This window comes from Myodes glareolus, chromosome 16, assembly GCF_982192425.1.
Source record: "Myodes glareolus chromosome 16, mMyoGla1.1, whole genome shotgun sequence".
NCBI lineage: Eukaryota > Metazoa > Chordata > Mammalia > Rodentia > Cricetidae > Myodes > Myodes glareolus.
In genome coordinates, this window is record NC_142041.1 from 73,442,814 (window position 1) to 73,455,750 (window position 12,937).

The following is a 12,937-nucleotide window of genomic DNA, read 5'->3' on the forward strand; positions in this document are numbered from 1 at the left end:
CCCACCTTCAATATAGCCAATCATAGTAAATGCCCTTAAAATGAGTGAATCCCTGCATTTGACAAACAACCCACTGTACCCCCTCTCTGAGTATGTGGTTTTTTGTCTTTAAAAGTAGCCTCTAATAGCTAATTGGGACTTTTCTCCCTTGCCTGGCTGAGAAGCCTGTTTGTGCAAATGAGAATAAACTTCCTCTTGCGTTTGCATCAACTGGAGAGGTGAGTGGTTTCTTGGGGCAACCTTCCTGATGAGTTAACATCCCAGAGTTGGGGTTTAACACTAGCAGCTATCCTGATTCCCCAATACGTCTCTGCCTGCCTGTGATGACCCTGTCAGATCACTTGGCTTTCTCAGACCTCGGTGGGACTTCCACTTGCTGTGCCAGTGCAACTAGAGTCAAGTCTGAGTGAAAGACATCAGGATCAACGAAACACACACTTTGGATGTTGCAGAACAAGAAGCCTTTATTGTACAGCACCAACAGGATTTTATACAGAACCCAGACAGGTGGGTCAACAGGATGGAGAGTGCATCACCAGATCCATAGGTTAGGGCCAAGACAATGTATATTCAGGAATCAGGGTTGGTAAACAAATCTGAAATCATGGAACTTGCAACTTTCTTAGAAACCCAGAACAGTAAGGACAAGAAAGGTCACCAACAGGGGAGGTGAGTAGGAAGGCCAGGACTCCATTAGGTCCCAACAGGGAGCAAGAGAATGTGCAGGAAGGGAACTGTAGTTGTTATGTAAAAGGAATTTTAAAAAAAGAAAAAAATAATAAACAAAATGCAGGACTTATAAAAAAGATATGAAGGTATTTATTAAATGATTTAGCTACTTATTTATTTATTGAGTCATTGACAGAATAATTTTCAGTCTTCATAGAGATGAAGAATGAATAAAGAACACATGATTTTTAAACAGTTTGAATATTGTGTAGATGTATCTATACTTAAAATAATTTTGACCTGGAAAGCAGTAGTGGAAACAATATTGAATTAAGTTCTCAATAATATACAAGAGTTCTTAAATAATAAACATTTTTATATTTTGTATCACTTATTTGCATATTTAATTATTTTTACCATTGAAATTAGTGAGTGAAATGCCATAGCTGTGATTACATATGTTATTATCATTTTATTATCCTTAAATATCTAAATATATTGAATAGTAGAGAATAATTGATATAAATAAATTTTAATATAGATACATTACAATGTATCTATATCAAATGATAGGTTGCATTTTGATATAGATAAAGGATACATTGTATATTATAAAATAAAAGAATTTAGCATTTCAGTGTCATTTAATTTTGTGTTTGGAGACTTTGTGCTCCCTTCTGTCTTTGTTGTATATAAAGTAGATGAATCTTTGAGGAAATATTAACTTTGCCTCATAGATGACATACAGGAGATGTGAAATTTTGTGTTTAAAATTTTATACATCTATTAATAAATGATTATATAAACAATTGCATCAATTCATAGAAAGTTTACTTGTCAAAATTTACTCTTTTCAGAAATCTCTGTGGTCAGTTTTCCTCTGTAGAAAAGCATTTATCATGATCTTCAGCTGGGGAAACATTTAATAGTAATTGCAAATAACATGTGATTTTATCAAAAGCACCAGCATATTTCTTTAGAAGAAGATGAATCCAGTAGCATGGAAGTCCACTGCAAAAAATGGTAATCTCATAGAAACGATCTAATGTTGGAGACTTAATAATTGGTATTAGGAGTAGAAACAAACTTAAACCTATTGATCCAAATACAAGTGGCAGCCATACCTAAAAGTAAGAAGAAAATTAAAATGAGTAGTGAGTTTGTTATCAAATTTACTATGACAAACAAAAATATGCTTTGATTGTTGTTAGGTCTGAGACTTTTATGTTACTAACTTCAATCTTTAGTATAAATAAAACATTTTGGTAACCAATAAGTTAGATATTTTACATAATAAAAATCAATCCCCAAATGGTTCATACCACAAAATTAGAAACTGTTGGCCCAGGAAATATTTATCAGTATTCAATTTGCAACCAGTAACAATGTTCATTCAATTCCCACTCCTGGTCTCCATACTATGCCCCACAGTCCTGGTAACCTTAGAGGAGGTCCCTAATTTTAGGGACCCCATATAAGATAGTGACCACCATCAACTAAATCCTTATAAGTCTGCCCAACAATCTCAGAATATTTCCAAATCCCTGGGCTCCATATAAGAGCCTACAACTTCTAAAGAAGACTTCAGCTTTACAAGAGGCCAGGCTGGATCTAGCATACCAGGGAACACATCAAGTGGTGCCTATGAGTGCTCCCTAAAACCCACTCAACAATTCCAGAATTCACCCTTTTTGGGGTTCTATATTCTGGCTTACAACTTTAGGAGAAAATGTCAACTCTACCTAGTGTCATACTAGATCTGAGGACCCCAAGATCCCAAAACCTTTGAAGGGACTCGCTGCTGTCTAGTCACCAAATCCCTTGGATACTTAGGCTAGAAGACCAGAGAAGATACAAAAGTCAAGGAAAAAAAAAATAATACCAATCCAACAAAGACAGATGCATTAATCAATACCTAGACTTATAATTAGACCAAATATAGATGTTAAATTCCAGTATAAGAACAAAATCAATAACAGAAAGTGTAATGTGGTACCACCACATTGTACTTATAACAGCCAAATCTGAAAAATTCAACACATCTAAAACATAAGAAATTGATCATAAAACTGACTTCAAGAAGATGATAGAGGTCTTTGAAGAAGAAATAAAAAAATACCTTAAAGAAATCAAGGAAAGCCTGTGTCAGCTCGGAGAGTTTCATGGCAAGCAAGGGGCACTAATCTGCTAGCAGAAGATTCATCAGAGAGGAGAGTTTGCTCCTGACCTGCAGCAGAAGCCTGGCAAGGAGGAGCTCAGATATTCCCTGACCCCCTTGACTCCCTGATCACTCAGCAGGGCCTAAGCCCTCTCGCCTCCTATCACAGCCCAGCTTTCACCCAGGAACCCCTTTCTTTATTCCTCCCTGCCTCCTCAGGGCCATGAAATCCTCCAGATAGGCGGGCTTGCATGCTGGGACTGGGCTGCAAATGCAGCCTGGCAGGAGGGAGTTCCTGTGTTTCGATAGCCTGCCAGCGGAAAGGTAGGCCCTGTGTCAGCTCAGCGAGTTTCCTGGCCACCAAAGGGCACTGATCTGCTAGCAGAAGATTCATCAGAGGGGGAAACCTGACCCAGTACTAGAAGATCTATTAGAGAACATTTGAAGGAAGAGATGGGCAGACGCCAAGGCAGGAATTCCTCCAACAATCTGAAAAACAACATGAAAACACCAGAACCCAGCGTTCTTACAACAAAAGGACTTGAACACCCTAATCCAGAAGAAGTGGGAAACACTGCCATTATGAAAGCAATAGAGTCCCTTAAACAGGATATGAATAACTCCCTTAAAGAAATGGATGGGAAGTATAACAAAAAGTTTGAAGAACTGAGTAAATCCATAAAAGATACCCTGGGAAACCAAGAAAAGACAATCAAACAGGTAATGGAAACAGTTCAAGATTTGAAAATTGAAATGGAGGTAATGAAGAAATCACAAACCGAGGGCTGGCTGGATATGGAAAATCTAGGTAAATGAACAGAGACTACAGAATCAAGCACAAGCAATAGAATACAAGAGAAAGAAGAACGAATCTCAGATTCTGAAGAAGCCATAGAGAAAATAAACGCTCTGATCAAAGAAAACAGCAAATCCAACAAATCCTCATCACAAAACATTCAAGACATCTGAGATATAATAAAAAGACCAAACCTAAGAATAATAGGGATAGAAGAAGGAGAAGTGCAGATCAAAGGCCCAGAAAATATATTCAACAAAATTATAGAAGAAAACTTTCCCAACCTAAAGAACAATATTTCTATGAAGGCTCAAGAAGCATACAGAACACCAATAGACTGGATCAAAAAAAATCATCACCTCACCACATAATAATCAAAACACAATAGATACACATTAAAGAAAGAATATTAAGAGCTGCAAAGGAAAAAGGTCAAGTAACTTATAAAGGTAAACCTATCAGACTTACACCGGACTTCTCTATGGAAACCATGAAAGCCAGAAGGTCCTGGATAGAGGTACTGCAGAAACTAAGAGACCATGGATGCAAGCCCAGACTACTATACCCAGCCAAGCTATCATTCACTATCAATGGAGAAAACAAAATATTCCAGGATAAAAACAAATTTAAACAATATGTAGCCACAAATCCAGCCTTACAGAAAGTAATAGAAGGAAAATCGCAACCCAAGGAATCTAACATTGCCAACACTGCCTACAATAACTCAGATATTTAGCAAGCCTTCACAAGCACATCTCAAAGAAGGGAAACACACAAACTCTACTACACAAAAAAATAAAAAGAAAAAATATAACCGGAGTCAACAACCACTGGTCATTAATATCACTTAATATTAATGGCTCATTAATATTATAATGACTAAAAGGCACAGACTAAGAGATTGGATATGAAAACAGGACCCAATATTCTGCTGTTTACAAGAAACACACCTCAACCACAAAGACAGACATCTACTCAGAATAAAGAGTTCTGAAAAAATTTTTCAAGCAAACGGATCTAAGAAACAGGTGGGTGTGGCCATTCTAATTTCCAACAAAATTGACATCAAACTAAAATTAATCAGAAGAGATGAAGACGGACATTTTATACTCATAACAGGAACAATTCATCAGGAGGAAGTCTCAATCCTGAATATCTATGCCCCTAATATAAAAGCACCTACTTATGTAAAAGAAAAACTTCTAGAACTCAAGGCAGTCATTAAACCACACACACTAATAGTAGGAGACTTCAACACACCTCTCTCACCAATGGACAGGTCAATCAGACAGAAACCTAACAGAGAAACAAGAGAATTAATGGAGGTAATGAATCAAATAGACTTAACAGACATCTATAGACTATTCCACCCAAATAGGAAATATACCTTCTTCTCTGCAGCTCATGGAACCCTCTAGAAATTGACCACATACTTGGTAAAAAAGCAAACTTCCACAGACACAAAAAATATTAGAAACCACCTGTGTATTGTTGGATCACCATGGAATAAAGTTAGAATTCAACAACAATTCTAACCCCAGAAAGCCTACAAACTCATGGAAGCTGAATAGTCAACCACTGAATCAGCCCTGGGTCAAGGAAGAAATAAATAAAGAAATTAAAGTCTTCCTTGAATTTAATGAAAATAAAGACACAACATACTCAAACCTATGGGACAACATGAAAGCAGTGCTAAGAGGAAAGTTCATAGCACTAAGTGCCAAATTAAAGAAAACAGAGAAAGCACACATTAGAGACTTAACAGCACACCTGAAAGCTCTAGAAAAAAAAAGGAAGCAGACTCACCCAGGAAGAGTAGAAGACTGGAAATAATCAAACTGAGGGCTGAAATCAACAAAATAGAAACACAGAAAACAATCCAAAGAATCAATGAAATAAAAAGTTGGTTCTAAGAGAAAATCAACAAGATTGACAAACCCCTTGCCAAACTAATCAAACGGCAGAGAGAGAACATGCAAATTAATAAGATCAGAAATGAAAAGGGAAACATAACCACAGACACAGAGTAAATTCAGAGAATCATTAGATCTTACTACAAAAGCCTATATGCCACAAAATTGGAAAATGTATTAGAAATGGACTTGTTTTTAGATAAGTACCATTTACCAAAGTTAAATCAAGACCAGGTGAACAAGCTAAATAGACCTGTTAGTAGCGAAGAAATAGAAATTGTTATCAAAAACCTCCCTTGCAAAAAAAGCCCAGGACCAGATAGATTCAATGCAGAATTCTACCAGAACTTCCAAGAAGAGCTAATACCTATAGTCTTTACTGTATTTCACAATATAGAAACAGAAGAGTCAAGGCCAAATTCTTTTTATAAAGCTACCCTGATTAAAAAAAAACCACACAAAGACACAACAAAGAAAGAGAATGACAGGCCAATCTGACTCATGAACATTGATGCAAAAATTCTCAACAAAATTCTGGCAAAACGAATCCAAGAACACATTAGAAAAATTATCCATTATGATCAAGTAGGCTTCATCCCAGAGATGCAGGGCTGCTTCAACATAAGCATATCTATCAATGTAATCCATCATATAAATAAACTGAAAGAAAAAACCAATGATCATTTCATTAGATGCTGAAAAATCATTTGACAAAATTCAACACCCCTTTATGATAAAGGTGTTGGAGAGATTGGGGTTACAAGGATCATACTTAAATATAATAAAAGCTATTTACATCAAGCCGGCGGCTAACATCAAATTGAATGGAGAGAATCTCAAAGCCATTCCACTAAAATCAGGAACACGACAAGGCTCTCCACTCTCACCATACCTCTTCAATATAGTGCTTGAAGTTCTAGCAATAGCAATAAAAAAACATAAGGGAATCAAGGGGATTCGAATTGGCAAATTGGCAAAGAAGAAGTTAAACTCTCATTGTCTGCAGATGATATGTACATAAATGTATGTATGTAGTGTACATAAGCGATCCCAAAAACTCTACCAGAGAACTCCTACAGTTGATAAACACCTTTATTAATGTGGCAGGATACAATATCAACTCCAAAAAATCAGTTGCCCTCCTATACACAAAGGATAAAGAAGCAGGGAGGGAAATCAGAGAAACTTCACCTTTCATGATAGCCACAAATAGCATAAAATATCTTGGGATAACTCTAACCAAGGAAGTGAAAGACCTATTTGACAAGAACTTTAAGTCTTTTAAGAAAGAAATTGAGGAGGTTACCTTAAAATGGAAAGACTTCCCTTGCTCTTGGATTGGGAGGATAAACATAATAAAAATGGCAATTCTACCAAAAGCAATCTGTAGATTCAATGCAATCCCCATCAAAATCCCATCAAACTTCTTCACAGACCTTGAGAGAACAATAATCAAATTTATATGGAAAAACAAAAAACCCAGGATAGTCAAAACAATGTTATACAATAAAGGAACTTCTGGAGGCATTACCATCCCTGACTTCAAACTCTATTACAGAGCTACAGTATTGAAAACAGCTTGGTATTGGCATAAGAACAAACAAGTCGACCTATGGAATCGAATAGAAGACCCAGATATTAACCCACAAACCTATGAACACCTAATTTTTGACAATGGAACTAAAGGTATACAATGGAAGAAGGATAGCATCTTTAACAAATGGTTAAAGATCCATAACTGAATGTCAACCTGTAGAAGAATGAAAGTAGATCCATATCTATCACCATGCACAAAACTCAAGCCGAAATGGATTAAAGACCTCAACATTAATCTGACCACGTTGAACCTGATAGAAGAGAAAGTGGGAAGTAGTCTACAAGACATAGGCACAGGAGACCACTTCCTAGGCAGAACCCCAGTAGCACAGACAATAAGAGAATCAATGAATAAATGCGACCTCCTGAAACTGAGAAGCTTTTATAAAGCAAAGGACACTGTCAGTAAGACAAAAAGGCTACCTTCTGACTGGGAGAAGATCTTCACCAACCCCTCATCAGACAAAGGTCTGATCTCCAAAATATATAAAGAACTCAAGAAACTAGACACTAAAACTCTAATTAACCCAATTAATAAATGGGGTACTGAACTGAACAGAGATTTCTCAACAGAAGAATTTTGAATGGTCAAAAGACACTTAAGGTCATGCTCAACCTCCTTAGCAATCAGGGAAATGAAAATCAAAACAGCTTTGAGATACCATCTTACACCTGTCAGAATAGCTAAACTCAAAAACACCAATGATAGCCTATGCTGGAGAGGATGTGGAGTGAGGGGAACACTCATCCATTGTTGGTGGGAATGCAAATGTTTTGAAAGACAAAGGACACTGCTAATAGGACAAAGTGGCAGCCCGGAGAATGAGAAAAGATCTTCAGCAACCCGTATATCCCATCAAATCAAGGTCTAGTCTCCAAAATATATAAAGAACTCAAGAAACTTGACATCAACAAAACAAACAATCTAATTAAAAATGCAGTACTAATGTAAACAAAGAAATCTGAGCAGAATCTTAAATGACAGAAAATTCAAGGAGTTTTCAACATTCTTAGCCACCAGTTTGAAATAAACAAGAATGACACTAACATTCTATCTTACACCTGTCAGACTAAGATCAAAAGCACAAGCGACAGCTTACGCTGCAGAGGATGTGGAGCAAGAAGAAAACACCTCCATTTCTAGTGGGAGAGTAAATTTGTTCAGCTAATTTGGAAGTCAGTGTGTAGGTTTCTCATAAAAGTGAAAAATAATCTACCACAAGACCCAACTATACCACTCTTGAGACTATACCCAAAGCATGCTCAATTTTATCACAAGGACTCTTGCTCAAGTATGTTCATCACAGTTTTATTTGTAATAGCCAAAACCTGGAAGCAATCTAGGTGTCCTTCAATTGAGGAATGGATAAAGAAAATGTGGTACATTTACTCAGCTGTTAAAAACAATGACATCAGAAAATTTAAGGGCAGATAGATTGAACTAGAAAATATAATCCTTAGTAAGGTAACTCAGACCCAGAAAGACAAAGAAAATATCTACTCACTCATAAATGTATATCAGCAATGAAATAAAGGATAACTATGCTACAATCCACAGAGCCAAAGAGACAAGGTAACTAGAAAGGTTTCAAGGAGATACTCCAAGATCTCTTTGGAGAGACAGGAGAAAAGAAACTTTGGATTAACTGTGACTTGTTAGAGATGGAAACATGAAAAATCAAACTGGGGATAAAGACCAAGGGGGAGAATGCTGAGACAGACTTCTGGAAAAGGGGGTGGGGTATTTCAGTGTAAGATCAAAACCTGGCACAAGGGAATCTTTCCAGTATGCACCACGGATGACCGCAGCAAAGACTCCTAGCGCTAGTGGATACAGCGTGAATTCGCTAACTCCTACGATCAGGCAAGACTTCAAGTGGAGGGAGTGGGAAACCAGCCCAGTCACATGATCTTCAATCAACAGTGTGTCTAACCCATGGGTAGTTCTGGGGAAAGTGTTCTCTAGAGGTTGAGTGAATGACCAATCTAGCATAAAATCTGTAACAGGAGAGTAATACCATGCCTAACACTTCCAGGAGCACCAGGAACTACCTACTGGGTATCCCAAAACCTTATTATAGAACCAAATACTACTGGAGGGAAAAATAATCTGTCAATGTAATGATGCCTCACAACATTCTGCAATACCCATAGATTGATGTCTAGCCCAATTGTCATCAGAAAGGCTTCATCCAGCAACTGATGGAAACAGATGAAGACCCACAGTCAAACATTAGGCAGATAATCCTGCAGAAGTGTGAGAGAAAGGATTGTAGGAGTCAGAAGGGACAAGGATAACACAAAACATCACAGAATCAACTAGCCTGGTCTTACAGGGACACACAGAGACTGAATCAACAACCAGGGAACCTGCGTGGGAATGACCTATGCCCTCTGCAGATATTATAGCTGTGTGGATTGATTCTCTTGGACTCCTTACAGTGGGAACAAGGGATGTCTCCGACTCTTTTCCTGGCTTTTAAAAGCAACTTACTGCAACTTGATATGACATGTTTTATGGATATTCATGGGAGACCTGTTCTTTCCTAAACAGAAACAGAGAAGGTGTAGATCGCAGAGTGGGACAAAGGGGAATTTATAGAAGGCACTATGAGGAGAGGAGGCTGTAATTAGGATTTTAAATTAATTGGTAAATTAAAAAACATTTTCTTTCATTATTCTTTATATAAAGACAGAAGAAATTTAATGTTCATACTTTTATTTACCTTATAAGGCCTAGGAAGGTCTGGGTCCTTGTACCTCATTTTAAGTAAAGCTATCATATTTAGTCCATTTCCAATAAAGTATGTTAGTCCTAAATATTTTATCACATAGATTAAATTTAAAGGTATTATTGCCAAAGATGATAATATGATAATTTGAGTGATAGCTACAACTGGGCAGTGGTGGTCATTAAGCATAGAGCAAATTAAAGGAAGCTGTCCTTCTTGGCTTGCAGAATAGACAACTCTTGAGGCTGAAAGTACTCCACAGACAGTGGTGTTCAGTATAGAAATTGAGATGGCCAAAGAAACGACCCATTGCATGGAAGGCGACACTCTGTTCATCCATGTGACCGCAACAGAATCTACAAAAATTAAATAGAAATTTAAGAATTAAAGCTATTTTGATTATTGAGAACACAGTGTTAACCCTATGTTCTTTCCTTCATGATCAATGAAACTTGGGTGCTTCTACCAAAGGAGGGAGTTACTTTACTCATTCTTGTTTCACATAAAGCCTTGTGATTTCATTTGATAAGTAAAAGGCATTAAAAGTTTTATGTTCCAGCATTCAGTCTATTCTCTGATATTGCAGAATTCTTGGCCTCTCAATTGGTAGACTGGATACCTGATAAATTGACAATATTAGATAGTTTGTGAGGAGATGAAGCCATGACTATGCACAACGTACACTGAAAAGCATGTGTTCCATGTTTCACTGTATTAATCACTAGTCTTCTTACTGTGACCAAATACTGATAAGAACAAACTTAAGAAGACTCTATTTTAGCTTACATTTTGTGGTGCATAGTGCATCATGTCAGACAAGATTTGATGAAAAAATTATGAGGCATTTGATCACATTGAATCTATAGTCCAAAGGTAGACATAAAGGAATCTGAATCATTAAATTCATATTTATTCATATTAATATTCATATTTAATATTAATGAATATTAAATTCATAGAAGGACTCAGTTTTTTCAGCAAGGACCTGCATCTGAAAGTTTCTATAGATTTCAGAGCAATTTCATGACCTGGAATCCAAATAATCAAACAGTTAAGCATACAGGGGACATTTGACATTCAAATAGTATCACTCAGCTGCTTCACTGCTACATCAGTGGTAGAAATTGAGCACACATTATTTATCTGTCAGATTGTTCACACCTCATGACCTTGTGTGGAAGTCACTTGAAGCATCATTTATTTTCTGACTGAATTTATTTTGCTAAAAGGTTCTTGCTATTCCTTTCTCCTATCTAATGAATAATGGGAATTAATTATCCAGTTCCATTATACCCATGATTTTCATATTTTTGTCAAGTTTCCTATTTTTTCAAACACAAAAATTTGCCCTAATACAATAATGCACATATTCTAGAATTTTCTAATTAAAGGACAGTAAGTCACCTAAACTTAAGAGCTCAGTTTATTTTAAGCTTCATGGCAGATGATTTCCAAGCTACAGTAGTCTCCAGAGAATTTACAGACCCTGTGAAAGATAGAAGCAATTTCCTGTACCCACCATAAATGTTTATCCTATAGATTTGTGGATTAAACAAATTGACAACTTTTGTCATAAAATTTTTGGAGAATTGATAGGAACACCATGGGTAATTAAACAGTGACTAAAACATTCATAAATTATAATTTATAAATTGAAAGATTTTTTTCAAAATGGAAATAAAATATGTTTATGAATAAATGGATGTTTCCTGTCCTGAAGCTTATTGGTCCCAAATACTCAGAATTCATATCACAAATTACCTCACAGAGGGTTATATTACTTATGAATACTTTGCTGATAACTCAGACTTGTTTCTAGCTAACTCATATGCTTAAATTAATCAATAATTCTTATCAGTGGTTAGCCATGTGGCCTGGTACCTTGTCTCAGTACAGCATTCTCATGTTGCTTCACTGCATTTTCCAGTAATTCTCTTACTCTGCCATTTCTCTTCCCAGAATTATCCTTATCTGACTTTTGTTTTCAATCACTTCCTGCCCAACTATCTGTCAATCAACTTTTACTTAACAATGAGCATAATGCACAGCTTTTCCTCCTTTTATCTAATTAAAGATTTTAACCTTAACATAGTAAACTTGTATACAACAAAAACAGTTGGTAAGCAAAAATTACAGTAACAATAGCCAGTCTATTTGTATTTCACAAAATTAGAGAAAATACTCTATCATCTATCTTATCCTGGTAAACCTAAAATTTCACATCTAATTTATCTTTCATCATAACTAAGACAAATTGTAAATATGAATACCTAGTCTTTAACTCCATCAAATTCCATAGAAGAGTTACTAAGTTAACCTCTGACAGGGACCTTAAGCTGCCTGAACAGTCATCCAAAATTCCTCTGCAGCATTTGATCATCGAAGCCCAGCTCCCAGGCCCAGCATATCTGACAGACTTTGCTGTGAAGCAGGGCATTTTGAAGGATTGTTCTATGTTCTCTTGACAAAATTTGGCAGTCACCTTTCTTGCATGCTTTTGGATCAGTTTTTTTACAGTAACTGTCAGCAATTGTGGCAAGGGCAGTTTCTTTGCCCACATGACTATCTTTTGCCATAAAGAAAAAAAAACCCAACACATGAAGTTTCTTCAAAGCCTTTGAAGTAATTGGTGCTGCCAGGAACAAATGAGTCTCAACATCAAGAAAAGTCTAAGCTCTTAAAGCAATTTAAATCACATATCCTGTAGGTCTGTGAAGTGTTTCAAGGCTGTCTATCTATCTGAAATATATTTCTGTATGACTTTGGAAACCTAACTAACATGGCTATAAGTTTGCTATTATAGATGACTAATAATCTGTATATCTTAGTTATATATTCTGTTTTCAGATGAACCATACAATCACAATGTCCTAAACAAGAGTAGAAACATCAATACAGAACAACAGAAATAACTTTAAATTAGTATCAATAAACTGAAATCATTATCAATGTGAACTGTTTTGAAATTAACAGTTGTTTTTTCGGGGGGTTAAATTATATTAATTAATCTACCTTTTTACCCATTATTTCTATGTCACATCCCTTTTTCTTCTTTTAGATAGAGATCTCTGAT

General features: G+C 36.2%; 1 protein-coding gene across 1 annotated transcript in view; it reads right to left on the bottom strand.

Annotated features, from left to right (window-relative positions):
- Window positions 1–438: 438 nt before the first annotated feature.
- Window positions 439–12,937, bottom strand: part of LOC125390891 (solute carrier family 7 member 12-like) — a 45,905-nt gene continuing 33,406 nt past the window's right edge. Inside the window, exons 3-4 of the mRNA XM_048420047.2 lie at window positions 9,859–10,220; window positions 439–1,793 (exon numbers count right to left, since the gene is read on the bottom strand). Of these exons, the coding sequence (XP_048276004.2) occupies window positions 1,539–1,793; window positions 9,859–10,220 (617 nt within the window). The 3' untranslated portion in view covers window positions 439–1,538. The remainder of the gene's footprint in view (window positions 1,794–9,858; window positions 10,221–12,937) is intronic.